The sequence below is a fragment of the Prionailurus viverrinus genome, chromosome B1, assembly GCF_022837055.1.
Source record: "Prionailurus viverrinus isolate Anna chromosome B1, UM_Priviv_1.0, whole genome shotgun sequence".
NCBI lineage: Eukaryota > Metazoa > Chordata > Mammalia > Carnivora > Felidae > Prionailurus > Prionailurus viverrinus.
Window position 1 is genome coordinate 38,793,416 of NC_062564.1, and position 25,151 is coordinate 38,818,566.

The window sequence follows — 25,151 nt, forward strand, 5'->3', positions numbered from 1 at the left end:
AGCTGCACAGCTACTAACACCTGGGGCATAAAGATAGAAATAGCCAAGCTGGAAATAAAGATAAACCCTATAAGGACAGCCACCACTGCATGGCAAAAGACAACTGCACCTATGGAAAGAACACAGAAAGGAATGGTCTGATTTTGACAATAATTTCAGCTGTACTCCCAATGTGGGTCACTTTCCTCCTGTGAGGTCCCCATGTGGGCACTGCTGGGCTCCATATTCAGAGATGATGGAACTGAGACACAATCAGTAGGACGTGAGTATAAAGAAGTTTTCACAAAGTGTTGTTGGATTTGCATTAATCTACCCATTTTTCTCCCTCAGCCCTTCTTGACACCCAAGGCTCCATTTGAGAGATGACTGATGGGGCAGCGGGGGGCTGACTGCCATGGTGCCATGGGGAACACAGCACTACCTGGAACCCTGCCACACTTACAGTGTGAGCATATATACCCATAACTCCACATTCATTATCACCATTCTCTAAGGTCTAAGTCCTCTCATGTGCCTGATGTAAGGAAGAACAAGTTAAAAATAACGATAGCCTAAGTTTATTAATATTTACTGAGCTTTTATTACCACAGGAGAAATTCTGCGAAGTGCATCCCATGCACTGCACATCAGTCAATCTTCACAACCACCACCTCTCAGGAGAGGTGCTATCACCATGTCTAGATCACATACGAAGAAACGGAGACTGAAGAGTGGTTAAGTAACTTACTAGAGGCCAAACTGTAAGAAAGAGAGCTAAAACTCAATCAGTGAACCTGTAATTCCCAAGTCCAGGCACTGTGCCTCTCACAAAATATGTTTCACATCTTTTTTTTCAACTATTCTCTTTTGTCCTTTATTATTAAAGCTACAGAACAAAATATCCAATTAGAAAAAGGCATTTTTTATACTAATGGGCTATGTAAGATAAATGACTTATAAAATACTGGAAATATAAATTTAAAATTATGGACTTAAACTCTGTAATCAAGGCAAGAAATTTCAATATACCCCATACATACCCACCAACACATCTGTTATAATCAGCTGAATGTCCTGTACATTCAAATACTAGGGTCCTCACAGGCTCTTGGGTGTTCATGAGCCCTTTGACCCCAAGCATCTCAAGAAGGGACAAAATACCAACACACTGGGCTCAAGCTCCCTTCTTTACTACTGCTGACTTTATTTATGTCTTGCACTTGTCTGTGCCTATTGAGTATGAAAAAAAAAGAGGCCTTCCCAGAGATAAACTAAGAAGCTAAAATTCCCTCAGTTCCAGAAAAAGATACTCCCTATGCCTTTTTTTCTTTAGATAACTAGCTAACCTTTGAAGTTTCAAACCTAATACTAAACTCTAAGACGAATCATGTTTCTATACTAACAGCACAGCCAACTTTCCCTTAGAGCAGATGTACACCGAAATGAGAATGACAGCCTTGCACAGTTGTCAGACGGACCCCACTAAATGACCAAGTTCAAACTGGGAACCTTCCAATGTCTGGATGCAGTTTCATAAAAAATAGCTGAAATTAGCACACTACAGTCTAGGAGCACCAAACTATGTCTAACCACCTCAAAAGAGCAACACAACTTAAATGAAAAAATTGCAACATGCCCAAACATTACAGACCCTGTAACAAATATACCCTCTTCATTTCTGTCAGCCTCGTTTAGAAAACAATGTATATGAACTATCATTTTCCTAAGTTTCTAAGACTTTCTTACCATGCTTTCCAGTTTAAATCAAACAGTTTAAAATCCAAGCAATTTTCTGTAACTACAATTATACATAATCCAGTACTGACCAGGACAAAGAAAATAAACTGAATTCCAGTTACCTCCGTCAGCAAACAGTCTGCCCATAATTTTGTGAGGAATACAAAGAACATTCTCCCGTTCCATCTGTTCAACAAACCTTCATCTTCAGCAAGGGCTCTTTTAATGTACTTCTATAGCTGCTCCGGTTGTAAGTACAAACTGCTACACGCTGACTCTGCAGTGACATTCTCCCAGAATGCTACTATGTCCCTCAGGGGCTGAGGGATAAGAACTTGAAAGAAGTTACAGGAGAACTCCCCCCGCCCCCTCCACTTAGCCTCAACAGGCAGCTTCCCTCCAAGAGATCTGCTTCAAAAGTCCAGACCCAGTGAAGTCACACATGACCTCACAAACCTCCAATTTAACTCTTCAGAAGCCAGACGGCAAGCTGACAATAGGGAGAAAGGACAATTGTCTTAGTTGATTTGGAGTGTTTGCTCTTTTGGGAGAAAGAGGTTTGTCCAACATCATTTCAAAAAAGAAAAAAAGAAGAAAGTAATTTCAGCATTTTTCTTCCATAATAACACTAAGGTTTTTGAAGTACTGTTTTTGAAGACTCTAAGTTCTGGCAGCACACACTAAAGAATGACTGAAAGAGGAAAAAAAAACCTAATCCATTTAGATTTTATAAAATTCACACTTAATCTTGTGATCTGTGTTTTCCTATTTTCATTTCTACTTTTGTTTCTGCTTTTCCGCTATCGTTGAAATTAAAGTATTCATTTTCCCTGTTGTTCAAGTTCCGCGTCAGACAACCAGAGGTGGACAGGCAACACTCACAGCTGTCAGACACAACAGCAACCGCCTGCAGATGCATCTCAGAAACCGGGAACTATAGGAGTCCCATAGAAAGGCCAGTCAGCAGACCCAACTAATGGATAACAGAGTCCACATTCAGTGCCCCTAAAGGGACAGGAAACTTCATTCTGTTTCCCATGCTTTTTCTTTGGACAACAGCTGTTTTTGTTAGGATATTGGAATTACAAGGACCCAGGAGGTAGAATAAGTAAAAATTACTTTATAAACAGAAGTAGATAAAACTACATCCTCTCAAAGAAAATGTAATACGCCCTTTCAAGAATGCCTTGATTCACCCAGAAAATGATTACAACTTACTGTCCAGCAATTTTGTTCCTAAATATATACTTAGCCTAGAGAAACTCTCCCATAAGTGCACAAGAAACAACAAATTAGAATGTTCACTATCAGGCCATTTGAGATAACAAAAATACAAGGCAGCCAAAGTGTTCATAAATAGGAAAATGGAAAAATAAATTACAGTATACATCCATGTAATGAATACTATACAGCAAATTAATAAAGTAGGACTTTATGAATCAGTAATAATGAATTTGAAATGTTGAGCAAAAAAGTGAGTTACAACAGGAAAGAAGAAGGTAACATTTATATAAAGTCTAAAAACATGAAAAGATACTATCTAGTGTCTACAGATGCACACTTGTATAGGAATGACAGACACCCACAGGCCATGGTTACCCTAAGGAAGAGAAAAAGAGGAATGCAAACAGGGAGGCATTCACCAAGTTGGCAATTCATTTGCAATGTTTCTTTCTTAAATTGGCTGGTGAGATCACAAGTGTTTATTATTTTCCATACCCTTGGGATGCCTAAAATGTTTCAGAAGTTGTAAAATGTCAACTGCATAATGCCTGCCTTTGAGCACAGTGGCACCTGTTCAGTCTGAAAGATTAACAGAAGAGGCAAAGAGGTTCACAGTCCCCTCAGCTCCCAACTCTCAAGTCCCCAAATTCAAGCAGCTGTTACTAATTCTGCCTCATTTTGGCTCTGTCTGGACAATCACCCTGCACACTCCCCACCAACAATCATTTACACACATCCACCTCTGCCTTCAAAACCCACCACAGAGACGCTTGGGTGGCTTAGTCAGTTAAGCATCCGACTTCGGCTCAGGTCATGATCTCACGGTTAGTGGGTTTGAGCTGCATGTGGGGCTGTGTGGTGACAGCTCAGAGCCTGGAGCCTGCTCCTGATTCTGTATCTCTCTCTCTCTCTCTCTCTCTCTGCCCCGCTCCCACTAGTACACTGTCTCCCTCTCTCTCTCTCTCTCACTGTCTCTCTCTCTCTCTCAAAAATAAATAAGCATTAAAACACACACACACACACACACACACACACACACACACACACACACACACAAGCAACACTTCCAGGAGGGCCTCTACAACACTTCCTGGAAGTAGCCTCAGCCTCAGACCCTTACTGTCTGGCTCTCTAGGCCTTGTAGTAAAAATACTTGTGAAGTTGTCCGCCTCTTCTCTGGCGGACACCAAGTACCTAGTATAGAGGAGCTGCTAATTAAGTTCTTCACTAAACAAAAACCTAGTCTCTAATATGTGCTGGACCCTGTAACACTGAGTGTCAAGACTAAAGACTCAAGAAGATCACTGTCCATACCTAGCTAAGTACATTACAGGATGAATCCTAAAACTATTGTTAAGGGAACTTTTATGGTTTTGCTTTGCAACATTCAATACCTCTTATTTTCTCTGTACTAAAATTTTATATTACTACTCTTAACTAGAAAATGTCATGTTCTTTGTGTTGCAGTGGAGCTGCTAAATAGATAAACACAGTGAAACAAACTGTCACTAAAAATCCTCACCTTCAAGTAATCTAAGGCTCTTAGAATTATTATTACAGATATACAACATCCTAAATCGACCTGACCAGAGCTCTTTCATATCAGGTGACTTTGAAAAAGTTTTAAAGAAAATAGCTCGGGGCACCTGGGTGGCTCAGTTGGTTAAGCGTCCGACTTCAGCTCAGGTCATGATCTCACAGTCTTTGAGTTCAAGCCCCACGTCAGGCTCTGTGCTGACAGCTCAGAGCCTGGAGCCTGCTTTGGATTCTGTCTTCCTCTTTCTGTGCCCCTTCCCCACTCATGCTTGCTCTCTCTCTCTCTCTCTCTCTCTCACTTTCTCTCTCTCTCAAAAATAAATAAAAAAACATTAAAAAATTTTAAAGAAAATAACTCAAGCAGTGTTATTACTGATAATAACGGACAACATATTTTGAGTACTCCATCAAGTGGCAGTAAATTATTATCTCTTTTCCCAGGTAAGAAAGTTGAGGTTTAGGGAAATAATTTACCAAAATTTGAACCAAGGCAATCTGACTTAAGAACCCACACTGTTTATAAGAAACCATACCATTTCCTAGCAGGAAAATGGATCCACCCCAATTATATTTCTAGAGTAAGGATGGGCACCCCATGATCACTACACCAAAGATGAAGTAAGAAATCATTACAAGGTTCACAGCCAGGACCATTCACTGTTACAAACCTCTGTTAGACTCATCCCTGCCACTAGCACAGTAACCCTGCTCACCTGAGAATAGGGACTATCTTACTTAGCTTTATATTCTGCCTTTAAACAGTTTCCAGTGTTTCTCAAACTTTAAAGTACTCATGAATGACCTCAGAATTTGTTAAAATAGTTAAAATACACATTTTGATTGAATACATCAGGGGTGAGGTCTGCGTTACACATTTCTAAGAAACTCCAAAAGGAGAGGTTGACAGTCCAAGCTGAACATCAGGATCACCCGGGAATTGTTTTCATATTTTTTTAACGTTTTATTTATTTTTGAGAGAGCATGAGCAGGGGAGGGGCAGAGAGACAGGGAGACACAGAATCTGAGCTGTCAGCACAGAGCCCAACGTGGGGCTCGAACCCACGAACCGTGAGATCATGACCTGAGCCAAAGTCCAACTGAGCCACCCAGGCACCCCAAACAGTGATAGCTTTAAAAGATTCCCAGGTTGGGGCGCCTGGGTGCCTCCATCAGTTAAGCGTCAGACTCTTGGTTTTGGCTCAGGACATGAGTTCAACATCAGGCTCTGAGCTAATGGTGTGGAGCCTGTTTGGGATTCTCATTCTCTCTCTCTCTCTCTCTCTCTCTCTCTCTCTCTCTCAAAACAAATAAACTTTAAAGCTATCACTGTCCAGATGTCACCCTCCACCAACAGAATCAGAATCTCTGTTTGTGAAGCATGGGAAATTGGAATTTTAAAAAGCTCCCTATGGGGGCGCCTGGTTGGCTCAGTCGGTTGAGTGTCCGACTTCAGCTCAGGTCACGATCTCGTGGTCCATGAGTTCGAGCCCCGCGTCGGGCTCTGGGCTGATGGCTCAGAGCCTGGAGCCTGCTTCCGATTCTGTGTCTCCCTCTCTCTCTGCCCCTCCCCCGTTCATGCTCTGTCTCTGTCTCAAAAATAAATAAAAAACGTTAAAAAAATTTAAAAAAAAAGCTCCCTATGTAACTCTAATGTGCGGTCAGGTCAGAGAATCCTATTCTAGAGCTTTCCTACTTTAGCTTGGTCCATGGACCACTGTTCCAGACCAGTGCCTGTCAAATGTCAGTTTATGTAAACCACCTGGACATCTTAAAATGCAGATCCTAAATTAGTAGGTCACAGATGGGGCCTGAGATTCTGCAATTCTAACAGGCTCCCAGCTCAACACCACTGCGAAGCAAGGCTGTAAGTAGAAAGATTAAGAATCTCAGTAGTTCAGTGTGTGAAGTTCAGTGTGTGACTTATAAGGCTTTCCTTTAATAATTCTTAATGGAGAGATCAGTAGAACACTACAGATGGAGGTTTAGGCACAGGCATATGAAATACCATATGGGGTGTGGGGATTATGAAGTCAAATTATTGACCTAACATTGGTTTAGATATAGTTTGATATTAATCTTCATTAGCATGCATGAGAAAGATTATATTGAACTTACCATGGCCATGATACTGAATATTAAGGCTCTGTTAGGAGCTTGAGTCAATTTAATATAGATTCTGTACATCAGTTGATAGAAAGCTTATGAGATCCACAGTAGAAAAAGAAAAAAAAGATTAAGGCACTGGAAATGTACCCATCTGGAGTTCTGATAAATTGGTACTCCTATGTAAAATACCTTCATATAACTTTCTCTTTTTGCTTCCCCAAACAACAAATCAATGGATAATATTTCTCATCCAGTATTGCAAATCTTGTGTTAAATGACCTCTGCTAAAAGGAAATGCTGTTGCTTCCTTTAAAAGATAAAAATTGCACTGATATATGAATAAAAAAATGGCTATATCATCTCAACCAGTTAAAACAGTAACTGCCAATCAGATTTTTATTTAGACCCATGATTACCCTTGTAATAATATATACGTCCAATGTCATTTAAAGTCTTGGGGCACCTGGGCAGCTCAGTTGGCTGAGCATCCAACTCTTGATTTCGGCTCAGGTCATGATCCCAGGGTCATGAGATCGATTCCTACATCAGGCTCCATGCTGAGTGTGGACCCTGCTTAAGATGCTCTCTTTCCCTCTGCCCTTTTCCTCTGCTCTCCCACTCTCTCTCTAAAACAAATTTTAAAAAATAAATAAAAACAAAGTGTTTTAATATGGTCTTTGATAAAAGATCATCCACTTCAGCAAGCATCCCACAGCACTCTTCATACTAATATCCATCATTATCCAGGGCATTACTTTTAAGTTGTGAACTAGAGAATTAGAATGTTTCTAGGAAACCCTATTTCAAATCCAGGACCATTTCCTGAAGTCATCACCAATTTATATAGGGGGCACTCAACAAACAGAGCCCCAAATCACCAAGGCCAGCCAGGGCCAGGACTGAGAGAAATTAAAAGAACATCCATCAGACGACTGGAGCACTGAGCTTCTCCCTGATAATCAAGGCACTGCTGGAGAAACGAAGCAAGTACAGAAGAGTGCCCAGGAAACTCACCTTGGAGGGCATTTCCTACAAATACAGAATCAAAAAGATGCACAAGCAGCACCCAAGTGCTCCTGTGTGTGCATCTCTGCAGCTGGCCTCAGCACACCCCTCTTCATCCAAGAGTTCGCTCATGCCCACAGCTGCAAGCCTCACATCCAAATGGTAACTCCAAAGTCCTGCAGCCAGCCTTCAATCTCACACTCCCAACAGCACTTCTACATAAAGCACCATCGCTCTCCTGAAATTTAACCTGTTTAAACTGACCTCACTACTAGCTACTCTCCTACAAACCCCACCGATCTCCCCAATTCCTATTACTTCTAGATTCAGTAAATCATCCACGCTTGAAGCCTCACAATGATTTTGACTCAGCCTGCATGTCCTATATTCAAACATTTGCTAAATCCTTGCATCTGGTTTTCTTTACCAGGTTTTTCTTGTGTATTTTCTTACATCCCTTAGATTATTATTCAGACTACTACAAAACTCACAATAGGTTTAAAACAAATATCCACAAACTAGAACTTAGCAAATTCTTACAACAAAGCTATAAAATGAGTGGTAAGGTTATTTCCACCTCACCAATGGAATCACAGGCTGTCTGGAGTAAAACAAGATCAGGCAGCCAGTAAAGAGGATGACGCGACCTGCTTGTCTTCTGATCCCAAATCCCCATATTTATGCCACCCTACCACAGAGTGTTGTACTTTATGAAAAGAAAGTGGTATTTCAGGAAGTCCAGCAATAGGTGTGCCAGATAGTTAGAGCTGAGAGGACAGTGCTGGCAGCTCAGAGACTGATACAGGACTTGAGCTCATGGCACAGTAGCATGATGACATAAATTTTGATTTATTTATCTCCTATGATGTACACCAGGCATTGTTAAGCTACTTGATTTTCTTTTCTTGATTTCTGCTACCTGACTAATCTCATTTGCTTCCCCTTCCTTTACCAGATAGGTATTATACATTGCATTTTATACGTGGAAATGTTCTCAGATTTTCTGTAATTACTCAATATCACACACCTAGTAAGTAACTGAGACAGGATTCAAACCCAGATAGGACTGGCTCTGAAACCTAGCAGAGCCCCCATCACTCATCACTGAGCAAGGATCCCTTTGTGGTAAATAAAAAAAACAAAATCCATTATAAGTGCTTGGAAGAGAAGCTGGAAAGAAAAAAAAAATAAGAACCCATTTTCTGAAAAAGTAGTCTTCAAACCCAAAAGAAAAGGACTAAAGAGATTACTACAGCAAGAGCTACCCAATATTAAACCTATGAGACTGTGGAGCTTCCTGCTCCTAATGATACAAGAAAAATCGGAAACTCACTGGTCAGCCAGATCTCTAAAGACAATTTCACAGGATCAAAATCTTTTCCTCACTCAGAAGCTTAACTAATACCACATTATTTTCATACTTATTTTGATACTTATAAACTAAAATGCCTGCAGGTTTTAAACTGAAATGTCAAAAACATTTTTGAAATCACACTTCACGTGCTTTTTCCTAGACAAACACTAAAGAAAGAGAAAAACTGAAGAAAAGGGATACTTTTAAACACCAGCATTCCATTTGAAAAGAGGGAAAACAAACAAACAAACAAACAAAAAAGGAAGGCAAAAAAACCAAAACTATCAAATTTGGAGTGGACCCAAGACTGACTGAAGCACTCTCCTCAGGCATATCAGTTGCACACTGATGTAATTCACCTCTTCTGCTGTACTCCTCCATATCCTGAGCGGTATCTGAAAGAAAAGCCAGGAGGCTGAGACATAAAATATATCTATTATGCTAAACAGTTAATTTTAAAATGCAGTTTTACATGTTTCAGAGAACCAAAAGAGAGGATCCTGCCATGTTACTATATTTGGTATCTCTCTTTTCCTATCTGTCCAAACCCAAGCTCAATAGAAATGGACAATATTTAGCTCTGTGAATGGTCACAGTGACAACATTTGTGCCTTATAGTCTTCAGGTCACAACTTACTGATTGGAGTTGCAATCATCAGATGATAAGCCAGCAAGGGAGAAGCACCCAGACACAAAGGAACCCATTGGAACATGTACAACTGTAAGTCTCTAATTATCCTTTCTAATTCTGGAGCCATGTGACTGGACTTCACACAGCACTGCTGACCCCATCAGCCTGAGTGCTGTGTAGCGGACCACAAAGGGAGGGGATGCTCCTCTTTGCTCCTTCATTAAAATATTGTGTTACAATCACAGGGTGAGTTATTTCCTGACCGACATGCGGCTTCCTCACCAACATTCAGTGTCCAGAGCACTTCAGAGCACCTGAGAGTATTTAACTATTCCTGTCCAGATTTATTCCAAGGTCTTAAGAGGTTTTTTTCACCTTATAAAGAATGATGTATTTGATATCAAAAAGGTATATAATCCTTCAAAAGACAAATAGTGAGCACATGTACTCTTTAAAAATGCCCTTTCCAACTTGATACTAGAATACTACAGATTTGAAATGTTTTCTTCTTTGATTTAAGTGGAGAGAGTAACAGGGAAGAACAACCCCCGCCCCTGACCACCAATGCATGGCTAAATCCAAATTGGAAGGCACTGCTGAGAGAGAGAACTAAGTTTTGCTGAAGTGATACAACATCCTCATTAACCTTCCCAACCACTTGCACCTTTCTTTAAAGAAGCAACACAAAAGAGAATAGTGTTATCTTGCATTCAAATGAAATCACTGTCAAATACTGCCATTGAAATCACTTTTTTTTTCTTTTTGTAGAGAGAGTGAACACACCCATGCTGGGTGCACAGGCTCCACACCCAAAAGAGCCCAACACAGGGTTCGATCTCATGACTGTGAGATCATGATCTGAGCCAAAATCAAGAAAGAGTCAGACACTCAGGCACCCCTGAAATAATCTTTAATGACAAAGTAAATCACATACTGAAGTAGAAAAGGATTTTAAAATATACCTAGGCAATGCCAAATATATTTTTGTTTTGAAACCAAAAATAAATGGGCTCTGGAGCCTGACTGCCTGGGTTCAAACCCTGGGCATGCAACCTACCATCTGTGTTACTTTGAGTAAGTTACTCAAATGCGCTATGCCTCAGTTTCCTCATCTAGAAAATGAGAACATTAATTGCTCCTTTCTCCTAGCTTATTATGAGAATTACATACCATGTGTTTACTAAATAAAAACTATAGGATGCCTATGATACAGAATTGTGCTTAGAGACAACCTAAGTAATATTATAATCTTTTCTACTGGCTGACAGTTAATATTTTATACATTAAAATCAATACCTCAACAGAGATGGGCTTAATTTCTTGGTTCAGGTCTAGTTAGAATCAAAGAAGCATTATCAGGGAGACAGTCATATCATCACCAGTCATTAGTCATAGCATAAGTCATGTATCATCCCCTTTTCTTTGTGCCCTCTTGAGAGTTCACTTTATTCAATATAGTCAGACCCCACTCCCCCAGTCCACTGCCAAGGGAACAGGAGAGGCCAGTGAATAGAGACAGAATACTAGGCATGTACACTTGTTTGATTTATCACTTTCCTTATACAAATGTCACATTTATTAATAAAATTGGAAAATGTTTTTTCTCTTGATCCTAACACTTTGGCCCTGAGCACGTTGTTGAGGGAAGTCAATCAGGCTGACTATTGGGCAGTCAGCATTCAAGTCTGGATTTCCTTAACAGGCTCCATAGTCTACTTCCTTACCTCTGCAGAAGAATGTTTTAATGTAAAGGAAATGTTTAAAAGCCTGCTCATTGATTACTTTAAAAATTTGTGGAGACATGTTTGTTAACAATTTGGTAAATTTTTTTTCTCAAATTGAACACACACACCAACAACAACAATAAATTCTACAATTACCAACTCACACTTCTGGTTCCATAGACATATGGCATTAGAGAAATTAGATTTAGAAAAAGAATAAAGGTATGAGACCAGGCTGCCTAGAAGAGCAAATGTATCTAATCTAGGAGTCAGACAATTTGAACTCTGGTAAAGGATCTCTCACAGGTAAATCCAACCCACCAAACTGGGACTCAGATTCTTTACTGTAAAACAAGACTATCTAAGGCCCCCTTCAAGCTAAAAAAAAATGTCATAATTCTTCAACCTACAATTTTTCTGGTGCTGCAACTTAAAAGCACCAAAAAGTCAGAGGGGTAAAGAAAAGCATAAAAGTTATTCCAATTTCTTTAAAATTTTTTAGGAAAAAATATGGGGCGCCTGGGTGGCGCAGTTGGTAAAGTGTCCGACTTCAGCCAGGTCACGATCTCGCAGTCCGTGAGTTCGAGCCCCGCGTCAGGCTCTGGGCTGATGGCTCAGAGCCTGGAGCCTGTTTCCGATTCTGTGTCTCCCTCTCTCTCTGCCCCTCCCCCGTGCATGCTCTGTCTCTCTCTGTCCCAAAAATAAATTAAAAAAAAAAATAAAAAAATAAATTTTTTTAGGAAAAAATAAATAAAACTTCTTAGATCATTGAGCCCGCCCTACATTTTTAACCCTGAATGGACACATAAATCATAAAACAAAACCTTCTTCACCTGTAACCACATATTATGCCAACTCGAAGAACACAAATAGGTCTGTTCAAGTTACCAGAAGTGTTAAAGGAAGGGAAGAATGACCACTAGTCAGGAATCGCATGGAAGAGTATCAGAGCTGAAAGAAGCGTGGCTGACACATCCCTAAGATGCTTCTCATTCATATTAGAATTCACTTTTTTTTTAAATTCCAGTTAGTTGCACAGTGTTAGTGTCAGGTGTACAATTTAGGAATTTAACTCTTCCATACAACACCGAGTGCTCATCACAAGTGCACTCCTTAATCCTCACCGCCTAGCTCATTGATCCCCCCACCCACCTCCATTCTGGTAACCATCAGATTGTTCTCCATAGTTAGAGTCTGTTTCTCAGTTTGTCTTACTACTGGCCAAGAGCTCAAGGTTTGACAATGCAGGTAATGAAGCTTTATCTTGAGATTGCCTAAAGTGTACTGCTGTCTAAATCTGAGATGCTAAAATATACTATAACTTGCCAAATACTCTTTCTTAACTATCTAACTCTGCCCTACTAATAATGACTAGCACCCACACCGGCCCCAGTGATGACTACTTCCTATTGTAAATAAGCAAACCATACATTTGATAAACATTTCACCTAATTCCTTCCTGATCTGACTTTCTGATGTTCATCTCTTTTTATTTACTTACTCTCCCTGAAGCTTCTGCAGCAAAGCCTCTCAGCCCAAAATACCTCAGCTCCCCCATCTATTTTTTGGGTCTGTAATATAAACAACTTCAACTCACCCCAGAAAGCTGGACTGAAGTTCTAATAAAATTATCTGCATGCCTATACTATTGCATTTTATCTCAACTTACAGCTATCAGAGATGATGGTGAAACAAAAGGGCCCTCCTCCCACCCCAAGGGGAGGACCATGGTCCTCAGAAACACCTTACCCTCAGGGACACCCCCTCCCACCCCCTAGCCCCGGAAATAGAGAAAGTCTAAATGTCGACTCGCCAACCAATTCTGACTCACACCTTTACTCAAGCTCCTACTTTGTACCATACACTGTGCTAGTTGCTTTAATCTATATTAACTCTTTAAATCTCACAGCTACATAGCATGCTGGATACCATTAACCTAATTTTGCCAATAAATAAAGTGAGTATCAGAGAAATAAGTGGCTTGCCCAAGTAATTCAGACTAAGGTCTTCTGCTTTTGAGACTAGTGTTGTTTCATTATATCACTAGTGACCCAAGAAAGCAATCAACATCCATTTGGATGTTCCATTTCACATGGAAATGCATAGCTACAATTTATAAATGTCAGTCTTGAATGTGTTCATGCAAGAATTATAAACCTATAAACTGGTTATAGAAAACACTCAACATAAGATGCTCACAAAGAGAGGTTCATTGGAAACCTGTATAATAAATACTGACTTTTAAAAAAAAGTGCTGACACTATTTCATACAGCTTTAAAATAGTTTATCCCCTTAAGTCTCCCCTTGACTTTGCCCAACACACACACACACACACACACACACACACACACACACACACACACACACTTTAATTCAGGAAAATTATATCAAAACTGAATTCATAAAATCATTAAGAAGTTTAGCATTCTCTACCCACTGATAAAGATGCTAAAAAACAGGTGAATGACCCAAAGATAATGAGCAAGACAAGGAATAACTAAATGACAGGTAGGGCACATGTAGCCTATATAATTTGTCGTCTTACCTCCCAAGTAGACTTAAATCCTAAAGCAGAGAGAGAAAATAAATATTTATAGCCTTAACCAAGGTATCAGCTCTATCAAGCATCCATATAATCGGGTATTTCCCATCTCAGGAATAGAAGACTGCTCAACAGAACAGGACATCACAGAGCAAAGGCCTATAAGATACTTGGGTGACCATCTAATCCAACACCCTCAATTTGCAGTTAAGGAACTTCTGGCCTAGTCAAGCAACCTGCTCCAAGCCAACAACCAATATCAGTGCCAATATGAAAGCCAACATCTCTCAGTGTTCTTTTCTTTTTCTTTCTTTTTTTTTTTTTTCAACGTTTATTTATTTTTGGGACAGAGAGAGACAGAGCATGAACGGGGGAGGGGCAGAGAGAGAGGGAGACACAGAATCGGAAACAGGCTCCAGGCTCTGAGCCATCAGCCCAGAGCCCGACGCGGGGCTCAAACTCACGGACCACGAGATCGTGACCTGGCTGAAGTCGGACGCTCAACCGACTGCGCCACCCAGGCGCCCCTCTCAGTGTTCTTTTCATAGCACCATACCACTGCTACCAAAGGTACACCATGGCAGCTAACACCTACTCATCACCCACAAATATTTGCTCGGGATGCAATTTATATATTGTAATCCAGGAAATACCACCATATACAATAACCACAGCTTGCCAATTTGGTAAACTGCTAAAGCGCACTCTGCCTGTCCCTAAAACCCAAATTACTTTCTACTCACAGCATTCACTTATATCCACAGAAACTGGCCAAATGCTCCTCAGATATATTCCACTCTTATATTTCCCAAGGAGAAAGTGATACAAAAATCACCGCATGAAATTAATGAGGATAGAATTAGTACCTTCCCCAGAAAGCAATCTCTGGTGTGCCTTTCGTGTAGATGGAGTCACTGGTGTCATTCAGCCCGTTGGTGATCCCACTAGAATAACCCATCACTATTCCACCATCTGCTGAGACACTCAGGACATCTTGCTGTCCTGCCACTGTTGTCCTCTCCAGAAACTGACTGCCTTCTTTAATGCGCTGCTGTATCATTGGAGTGAGAGGCATTTCAAAGCTAAAATAGCTATCAGGTTCTGAATATAACGTCTCCAAGGACTCAGCACTGTAGTATAAGGAAGTGTTGTCCAAAATGGTTTCAAACTGGGAGCTGTACACATCAGTGGAGTCCTCTGTACACGCAGGCCCAAGGACATCATCATCTCCTCCCCTAAAGTGCTCCTCTTGCTCAAGAATCCTAGAAAGAAAATAAGAATGAAGAATTTCAATATTAGGTTAATATTCTTTTTACTTTTCCCTTTCAACCATATAACCATATAAGAAAGATAATATTCCGTAAAGCTAACAATTTTGTTCTTTGGGTTATGTCTTAATATATTTGAAAAGGAAGCTATCACAGAAACATATTCGGGTTGAAGAACCTCTTAGCATACATGTGCTGTCTAAATAATTTCTGTAGTTTCAAACTAATTTCCTAGTATGTGACTATATTTGAATGAAATATTAAACTCTCATTTTAGCCAACTAAACTCCACAAATTCAAATTGTTAACAGCCACTGTCATCCTTAATTTTAACAGAACACAGATAAATATACTGTGTAAACTTAATGGAGTAAAAATACACTAAACTTTCATCGGTCTATTAATACATTCTGATTTAAACAAGACCAACTGCCCTCAAGAGGATGAGAAGATTAGAATCCAAGGGCCGCCCCCTGCCGACAACAAGGCAGCACTGCAGAGAGTTTTCAGACCCAAAATTCGACAGCCAGCGAATGACCTTTAAAAACAAAAAAATTTTTTTAAAAGCCAACAAACATGTTTATTGAAAGGCTAACCAAAACAGTGAAAACCTATAAACAATTAATTAGTATGCAGCACTGTGTTCAAATATTAAAAATGAATATTAGGATAATTAAGTAAATTTTTTTAAACTCCATAACAGCAAAGCTCAAGAGTTAGAAAAACCTGGGGCTGAATGTTGGTTGGATGTGCCAATTACCAGCTATATCACTTTAGAAAACCTTACTTAATCTCTCTAAGCCTCAAATTCCTATAAATAAGAATAAAAATAGAAAACTACCTCACGTAAATCTATTATGAGGATTCACAATCAACAATACAGTTGTCTTTGCTGTTTTTAAATTATAAAGGTCTATCACATACCAAATAGTATTCTGGGTCTCTTAATGGCTTCTCACTGCCCATGGAATAAAATGGGAAGCTCCTCCCTACCTCTCCATGCTCATTTCCCAACCCCACAGCTCCTTATGCTCCAACCACACTATGGAGTTTCAAATCTTCTAACTTTCCATAAAGACTTCATTTCACACAACTCTAGGAAGCGCACATAGCTAGGCAATCCAGCAGCTCTCCTTTGCACATTTTGTTCCCTTCCTCCCTGGAATATTCTTCTTCCCCATTTTCTGCCTGATTAACTCATATTCATTTCTCAAGTCTCAGCCTACTTATCATTTCTACAGAAAGGCCTTCTCTAAGCCATCAACCGAATTTATTTTTTTCTAGTATGTCTCTGTTATTTTCCTTCCCAGAACCTACCACAATTTGTGATCCTATAATTATTAACATGTTTATGTAGTCAGTGTTTATCTTTAGCAGTAAACGCCATGAGGGAAATGACCACAAGTTATTATCTATTTTGAACATTCTTTTATGTCCAGTATTTAGCAGGGTCAAGAACATCACAGACAGTCAAAAACTATTTGTGGAAGAAGGGAGAGGGGAAGGGTAGAATAAATTAATAATACGTACAATAGCAAAAGTGTATATTTCAGTGGGACTATAACTACTGAGCCATGTGCCGCATATCAAGGCTGCTTTTGAGGGACGTCTAGAGATTTCATGTGTTAGGGGGGTTGGGGAGGAAGAAGTGGAGAGGAGGAGTCCTGATAACCTTCCTAAAGGAGCATCACTCTAGGTGGATTTGTTAATTAACTACAGAGGAAAATGTATTTCCTCACACCAAACAAACAAACAAAAAACCCTTCAGCCTTGACACAGATGTTCTCCCACATAAACTATAAAATGTGATGCAATGAGGACTGATGGATGAAAAGATGGTACAAGTTGGAAATGAGAGTACACGACAAATGACTTTGCCAGAAGGAGCACTGTATGGTCAAGACAGCAATGAAAAGAAGTGAACAAAGATGAGTTATGTCTTCCATTTATCCAGGCTCTAAGCTGATATGGATGTCAGAAATGTATGGCAAGATCAGGAGGTACCATATCATGCTAAGATGATTTATCAGGCCCAAAATCAAAACATATGCTACTTGTAAGAAGGGATTCTCATGTGAATGCCACAGAACAACTGAATTCGAAAGTCTACTTCTGACCTCCTGACCCCTTTCTAAACCTAGAAAACTGGGGCAACCCAAACCCAAACCTCTGTGTTCACACATGTATGCAGCTTGTATATAGGCACTGGTGTTGCACACAGAAGTGCCTAAGATAGGATATAGTGACTATAGGATATGTCAAGAGTCCAAACCTTTTCATATTATTAAAGATAACCGTGGGGTATTTTAGTTACCTTAATGTTGGAAAAGTTGAAACCTGTCAAACATAAAAAACGTCAGAAATGCATCCACATGAGTATGGTGTTCACAGCCTCTCTGTAACTCTGCCTCCCCAGTTTATGCCTAATGCACAGCTTTATAACAAGATCACTTTTATATCTTAGAGACTTAGAAGGAATCTGGTGTGTAATAAATTCTCTTCCTTTCTATAATAACAAGGACCCAGGATATTATGTTGAGTTCTCATGGCCAAGCACAGGATAAAGATCTCTTATAATGTGTACAAGGCAACACAGACAGCAGGATGACTGTGGGAGCTCACCTTTCCTTGTCTCTCTCCAGTTCAGGTTTCTTCTCAAGATGTTCTTTGTTTTCCTTTAGGAAGACTTCATCCTCTCCACTCTCAACAAGAGGCAGAGGGGAAAACGTCCCTGAGCTGGTGCCCAGCTTCTCTGATGATCTCCAGGTTTCATCCCAAACACTCTCAGTTAAACCAACTGAATTATACAAACCAGCACATGAAATGAGATGGGTTGGCACTCTGGAAAGTTCTCTGTTTTCAGGAGAGGTGCTCCTTTCCAATGATATCTCAAAATCCACAGGATGCTGTATCTCTCTTTTCTCCCCTCCTGTCCACAATATTTCCACCCCTTGAAATTCCACATGTTTGACCCGGCCTGGGCGTCCTGTGGAGCTACCTTGATCAGACCTCTTCTCTCTCAAAAGAGCAACACTGCCTGCAGAGGTATGCGTCACTGCTGGGCTCCCCAGGGAGGATATAGAACAAGCTGGCTCCTGCACATGGACAGCCCCTTTTCTACCATTATTAGTTATCTTGGAAAGCTCTGCCTGAGCTTCTCCAGTTAATAGTACAGTCTGATCCTTCTGGATGCTCAAATAAAAGTTCTCCTCAGTCGTAACTTCAGCTGAAAGAGGTATATCTGGTGCTTTTTCTTGGCCAGCAGGAAATAATTTTTTGGCTCCCTGTCTCTTTGTTTTATGAGGGACAGTGTCCAGCTCTTTATCCACCTGCTGAACTGAAAAACTAGAAATAGCATCTTTGTCCAGTACCTTTGTAGCCCGTAATGTTCCTGAAGCTTTTCTGGCTTCTGTGGCTTTCAGAGTTGAAATCAAGGAGTCAATGGGTTGTAAACTTTGTTCCTTGAGGTGACTTTGAGTGAGGGACTCTCTGACATCTTTTGGTCCGTCGGTAACACTCTCAAGCCCAGACTGGTGGCCATGAAGAAGCTGGACCCCCAGCTGCCCTTGTGGGCAGCCTGGCAGAGACTCTGTATCAAACCCAAGAGAAGTTCTTAGGCCTTCTCCACTATCCTCCATGGTCCCATATTCTGGAAATTCATTTGTGACATTTGGTGGGAGTAAAGTGCTTCCTCCATGATCACCTAAGAGTAGAACAGAAGGGACACATAACTTGTTTTGAACAATAGGTTAGAATATGTAATGATAAACATCCACACATATTAGGTACTCAATAATCCTTATTTGATTCTTTCACTGTCTCCTGCCCTCAACCACTCTGCAACACATCCTTCTTGTAACTTTGCCAATGGTCCCTTCCATTTAGCTTACATGAAAGTAACCACAAAGGTTTTAGTATAGAAAGAGGCAATCTAATGACACATGCCATATTTCACCCTCCTTTTGATAAAGTCCCACACAGAAAACTCAGTTGCTGCACATGCAGAAAGAGACTAAAATAAAATACCTATCACTTTTATGTGATACCATTTATGAAGTAGTAACTAAAATATTTATATTGGGCAAAAACAAACAGCCTTACGATCCAGCCAAAAGTATCTGTGCAGTGCAATCTCTGAGACAGAGCCTCAGAACAAAGATATGATCTACCTAAAGTCAGTAAATACTTTTTTGGCTGGAAGCCTCCCCTTCACTATTAGATTTCTCTGGGGGGTGGGAAATGCCTCCAGAACATCCCTGGACAATGAGACTAAAGTCAAAATGGAATAGGATACTTCATGTGTTAAGAAAATTTTCCAGGATCCCAGCCACATAAAATTTAAATGGTGTGTTACATAGAACCCCAATATATGAAGCAGTGAAAACAATAATTAGTATATTTTTACTACAGTGAACCAAATTTACATTTTCTTACTAAAATAGCAGTCATTGAGAACAATGAAAACATTCTGATGGATGAAGAAAAATTTTAACTGAGAGTTTATGGAGACCAGTTACAGTTACATCAACCCCACTATCCAATTTTCTTCCAAACTTGGTTTTGGTTACTTTGTATCAAGAAAATCCTCATCTACAGTAGAAATGCAGTGTACTCACTTTAACAACTTTATTCAAAAGGACATTTGTTGTGTTGTTGTTGTCATTTTTTTAATGTTTATTTATTTTTGACAGAGAGAGAGAGAGAGAGAGAGAGAGAGAGAGATAGAGCGCGAGCGCATGAGCAGGTGAGGGAGACACAGAATCCGAAGCAGGCTCCAGACTCTGAGCTGTCAGCACAGAGCCCGACATGGGGCTCGAACTCACAGACCGTGAGATCATGACCTGAGCCAAAATCAGATGTTCAACCGACTGAGCCACCCAGGCGCCCCTGTTGTGCTGTTGTTTTTAAAGCACTGTGAATTACAACCTTCCTATTTAGTGAAATGTTAGATAAATGTCTGAATATATACACTGAACATGAAAAACTTGATTCTAAGGCATGTACAAAATGAACTTAACTTAGAAATGTGTTGGGGCACCTGGGTGGCTCAGTCAGTTAAGCGTGTGACTTCGGCTCAGGTTATGATCTCGCGTTCCGTGAGTTCAAGCCCCACGTCAGGCTCTGTGCTGCCGGCTCAGAGCCTGGAGCCTGTTTCAGATTCTGTGTCTCCCTCTATCTATGACCCTCCCCCATTCATGCCCTGTCTCTCTCTGTCTCAAAAATAAATAAATGTTAAAAAAAAAAGAAATGTGTTAACATATGGTATCCCCCAGTATGCAAAATATACGATCAGTAATACATCTGAGAGTATATACTGTTTAATATTCCATTTTTTAAACAATTAGAAATATATTTTTAAAATTAAATTTGAATAAGGTATGGATGGAATCCAAGAAGCACGTCTCTGTGATAGCAGTATTTATAACACCTTCATAAAACAAGACTAAGAGAATGTGGCTTGGTGAAATCTGAAGAGGGAGCATCTCTTCAAATCCTGATTTTGAAAACAAAGATAGTTAAAAACAGTAAGATTCCTTTTCCTCAGGTGCATATTGACATTTTTCCCTCTTTTAAGATTCAGTGGTTTGTAATATGCTCCCAAAATTATACTATTACCACTCTCTAATTCCAGAACATTTCACCACAGCCCCAAACAGACCCATATCTATCAGCTGTCACTCCCTATTGCCCTATCTCCTCAGCCCCTGATAACTACCAATCTTCATTCTTTCTCTGGATTTGTGTATTCTGAACATGTCATAAAAATGGAATCCTATAATATGTGGCATTTGTATCTGGCTTTTTTCACTTAGCACAATGATTTCAACGTTTATCCACATTGTGGCATGTATCAGAACTTCGTTCTTTTTTATTGCCAAATAATATTCTATTGTATGGATATACCACAGTTTCTTTATTTATTCATCAGTTGATGGACATCTGTGTTGTTTCTACTTTTAGGTTATTAGGATTAATAAACATTTGTATATAAGTTTTTGTGTCTACATTTATTTTCAATTTTTGTGGGTAATACATCTATGAATGGCATTTCTGGGTCTCATGATAATTCTGTTTCATGCCTGAGAAGCTCCCAGTTTTCCAAAGCAACTGCACTATTTTACATTCCTACCAGCAAAGTTTGAGAGTACCATTATTGTCCATCTTTTTTTTTTTTTTTTAATTTTAGCTGTCCTGGTGGGTACTGAATGGTATCTCACTGTGGTTTTGATTTGCATTTCCCTAGTGACTGATATTGAGCATCTCGTCATATACAAATTGGTAATTTGTACATTTTCTATCTATTCAGATCCTTTGCCCATTTTATAACTCAGTTACTTCTCTTTTTATTATTAAGCTGTAAGAATTCTTTATATAATCTGGACAGAAGTTCTTTATCAGATATATACTTTGCAAGTATTTTCTCCCATTCTGTGGGCTGTCTTTCCCTTTAGTTGATGGTGTCTTTTGAAGCACAAAAGTTTTTAATTTTGATAAAATCCAACTTATCTACTTTTTCCTTTCATTGCTTGTGCTTTTGGTGTTATATGTAACAAATCATTATCCAATCCAAGGTCAAAAAATTTATTCCTATGTTTTCTTCTAAGATTTTTACAGTGTTAGCTACTACATTTAGATTTTTAATCCATTTTGAGTTAACTTTTGTATATGGTGTGAAGTAGAGACCCAACTTCATTTTTCATGTTGGATATCCAGTTGTCCCAACACTATCTGTTGAAAAAACTTCCATCTGCCACTGAACTGCCTCGATATCCTTGTAGAAAATCAACTGACCATAAGTTTAAAGGTTTATTTCTGGACTCTCAATTCTATTCCATTGAGCTAAAAGCCTATCCTGTTGCTGGTATTACACCATCTTGATTATCATAGCTCTGTGGAAAGTAAAATCAGGAAGGGTATGTTCTACTTTATTCATCCTTTTCTAAGTTGTTCTGACTATTCTGGGCCCCTTCCATTTCCCATATGAATTTTAGGATCAGTTTGTCAGCTGATATTTTGAGAGAGACTGGGGTGAATCTGTAGAGTACTGGAATCTTAACAATAATACTATTACATCTTTTGACCTATGCCATAGACTGTCTTTCCATTTAATTTTCTTTAATTTCTTTTAGCAAATTTTTATAATTTTAAATACACAAATTTTGCATTACTTTTATTAAATTTATACCCCTTAGTGTTTTATTCTTTTTGCAACTATTATAAGTAGGATTCTCATTTTTAAAATTTCATTTGCAGATTATCCATTGATAGCACATAGAAACATAATTGGTTAATGTACACTGAACTTACATCTTGTAACCTTGCCAAACTTTTTAAGTTCTAATAGCTTTTTTATGGATTCCTTAGGATTTCCTATATACAAAATCATGTCATCCATGAAAATAAATAGTTTTACTTTTTCTCTTCTTTCTTATCTGGATGCCTCTTATTTATTTTCCTTGTCTATTTTCCCTGGCTAAAACCTCTACTATAATGTTGAAAAGAAGTAGTAAGAGCAGACAACCTTGTCTTGTTCCTAAATTTAAGAGAAAGCTTTTAGTTTCTCACCATTAAGTATAATGTTAGCTGTGGACTTTTCACAAATGCCTTATATCCAGCTGAAGAAGATCCCTCCAATTCTAGTTTGTCAAGTGTTATCATGAAATGGTGTCAAATTCTGTCAAATGCTTTTTCTGTTAACTGAGATGCTCATGTGGGTTTCGTCTTTTTTTCTAGTAACCATTATTATATCAACTGATTTTTATATACTGAACCAATCTTGCATCCCTGGAATAAATCTCATTTGGTCAGAGTGTATAATCCTTTTTATATTTTGCTAGATTCAGCTTTCTAGTATTTTTGCTGAGCAATACTGGTCTGCAGTTGTCTTGTACTATCTTTGTCTGGTTTTGGTATTAGGGTAATGCTGGCTTCACAAAATGAATTGGGAACTATCCCTATATTGGTACCTTTTTACAACTTTTAAAAACATTGTTCACATTTTACACTTTTTTAAGCTTTTAACAGTTTTCTCTGTGTTCATCAGTTTCTTCAACACTTCCAAACTATAAATTTATTGTTAATATGCAATGAAAGAAAATGGTCAATAATCCAAAAAGATGTTTTTCTTTCTTTAACATAGTAAAAGAGCTTAAAGTAGATAGAGAAGCATTTAGTCCCCAGTAGGATATATTTCCTTTAGATTTTAAATGTTTTTCATTATTTCTCTAAGCTAGGGTATACCTTTACAAATATTCAAGGATCAAAGAACATAGAATTTCAAAGGTTGAAGGGATTTAAGAATTAATTCAGCCAGCTAACATAATTAAGGCAGGCAGCTGAGAAGGCAGGTTCAACTGAATGATGTACTCTACCAAAATAAATAAAAGTCAGAGCTTATCTATTCTACCTTCACTATGCTTTACATCCCTCCCTGCCCCTCCATCTTTATTGGTAGTAAGGTACTCTAATATGTGTGTCTTCAAACTTTTCCCTGAAACTTAAAAATCTTCTGAAACAGTTATCCAAAACCCAGCCTCATTTTCCCACTTTGTTCCTAAAACAAAAGTTTATGTTGCTTTCAGTAGTTCTGCACTGCCTAGAGAATAAAGTCTAAAGTCCAAACTCGTTGACCTAGAAGTCAGGATCCATAACCCAGTCCCAATGTATCTTTCTCAAACTATTCTCTTTCTCTTGCTCAACCCCCTTTTCAAATATGCTCTACTACTGATTCTCTAACTGAAGGAGGTGGGCAGCACATGAATACCTTGAAAAGGTATATGTACTGGAAATTAAGTTAACTATGGATACACTCCTGTGTCTGTGCTCAACCTCTTTTCCCCATAGGATAGGTTTTCTTCCCATCTCTAAACAACCAGATTGTTTTCATCTTTCAAGACCTAACTCAAATCCCCTCTTTCATCTTTCAAGAACAAACTCAAAGCCTTCCTTTAATCACCAGCCCTTATAAGAAGTCACTTCTCCTCCTTACAAATGTCAAGAGAATTTTAGCTGTATATTACATATTGTACAAACACATGAAATAAGTGAACGTAATATTACCTCATATTTTAAAGCTTTAAAAGACTACAATTTTTAACCTATCAGAAGTGTTTTAACAAAACTGTCCACAGTTACCACTGAAGCCATACATACGTTTAACATCAAAAACATACTATAATGAAATCTATTTAACAAAGGGAAAAAATATATACTTTATCATTTAGAGGTCTACTTTGTTCTAACAGTTTAAACTCCCATCTGTAAAACAACCACTAAAATAAACACTGGTACACTGGTCCAAAGAGAAGTGACCAGAAAAAAATCAAGAAAAGAGGACTCAAAGAAATTCAATAATCTCTCCATTCTATAATTAATACTTGTCATTAAAATGTATCTCATAAAGGAGATGGCAAATGCCTCAGCTGTGGGCAACAGCTTGTGATATCTTGATATAACAACTTGGCAACTGGTCAAAGAAAGACAAAAGGGAGAAGGGAAAAACCAAAACCCTGCATGACAAATCGTCCTCTTTACTATTCCAGTCAGTTCTCCTGCTCTAAGTTTACTGTTCTAATAAGTGCTATTCTAATAAATGTTGTTTACTTCTAAACTAAATAAGAACTAGCACAGACTGAGAGAAATCAATGCTCTGAGAGGCAAAATGACTTGACTAAGGTAAATGAAACGATGGTCAACAAAGTATTCTAGAAGAATTACAAGTCAGGACTAGATTCCTAGTCTTTTATTTCTCAGGAGTAAATTGCTGGAAAAAAAAAAAAAACTAAGAGGCCTCTGAGTTGTCAGACCTTTATTTCTAACAGCGACACAGACACAATAAATAATGAAAAATCTTCTAGTTGTAGCTCCTAAGTAGAAGTAGCCTTAAAGACCACATGGCTCTTAGAGTGCTCATCACAGAATTCAGCATAGCACCAAATCTTTCAAATAAGGCACCTGTTTGTTAGAATGCAAGAGTAGTTTATTTTTGCTGTTTGCATTTCAAGTCACCATTCAAACTGTATTTGACAACAAACAAAACTTCAT

The 25,151-nt window shown here is 38.9% G+C and overlaps 1 protein-coding gene across 6 annotated transcripts in view; it reads right to left on the bottom strand.

The window, feature by feature from the left end:
* Nucleotides 1-25,151, bottom strand: part of PSD3 (pleckstrin and Sec7 domain containing 3) — a 789,820-nt gene that overhangs the window by 428,695 nt on the left and 335,974 nt on the right. For all 6 annotated transcript variants that reach the window (XM_047855372.1, XM_047855373.1, XM_047855375.1 and 3 more), the window contains 2 exons: nucleotides 17,730-18,810; nucleotides 14,706-15,101 (listed from right to left, as the gene is read on the bottom strand). In XM_047855372.1, coding sequence (XP_047711328.1) covers nucleotides 14,706-15,101; nucleotides 17,730-18,810 — 1,477 coding nt within the window. The remainder of the gene's footprint in view (nucleotides 1-14,705; nucleotides 15,102-17,729; nucleotides 18,811-25,151) is intronic.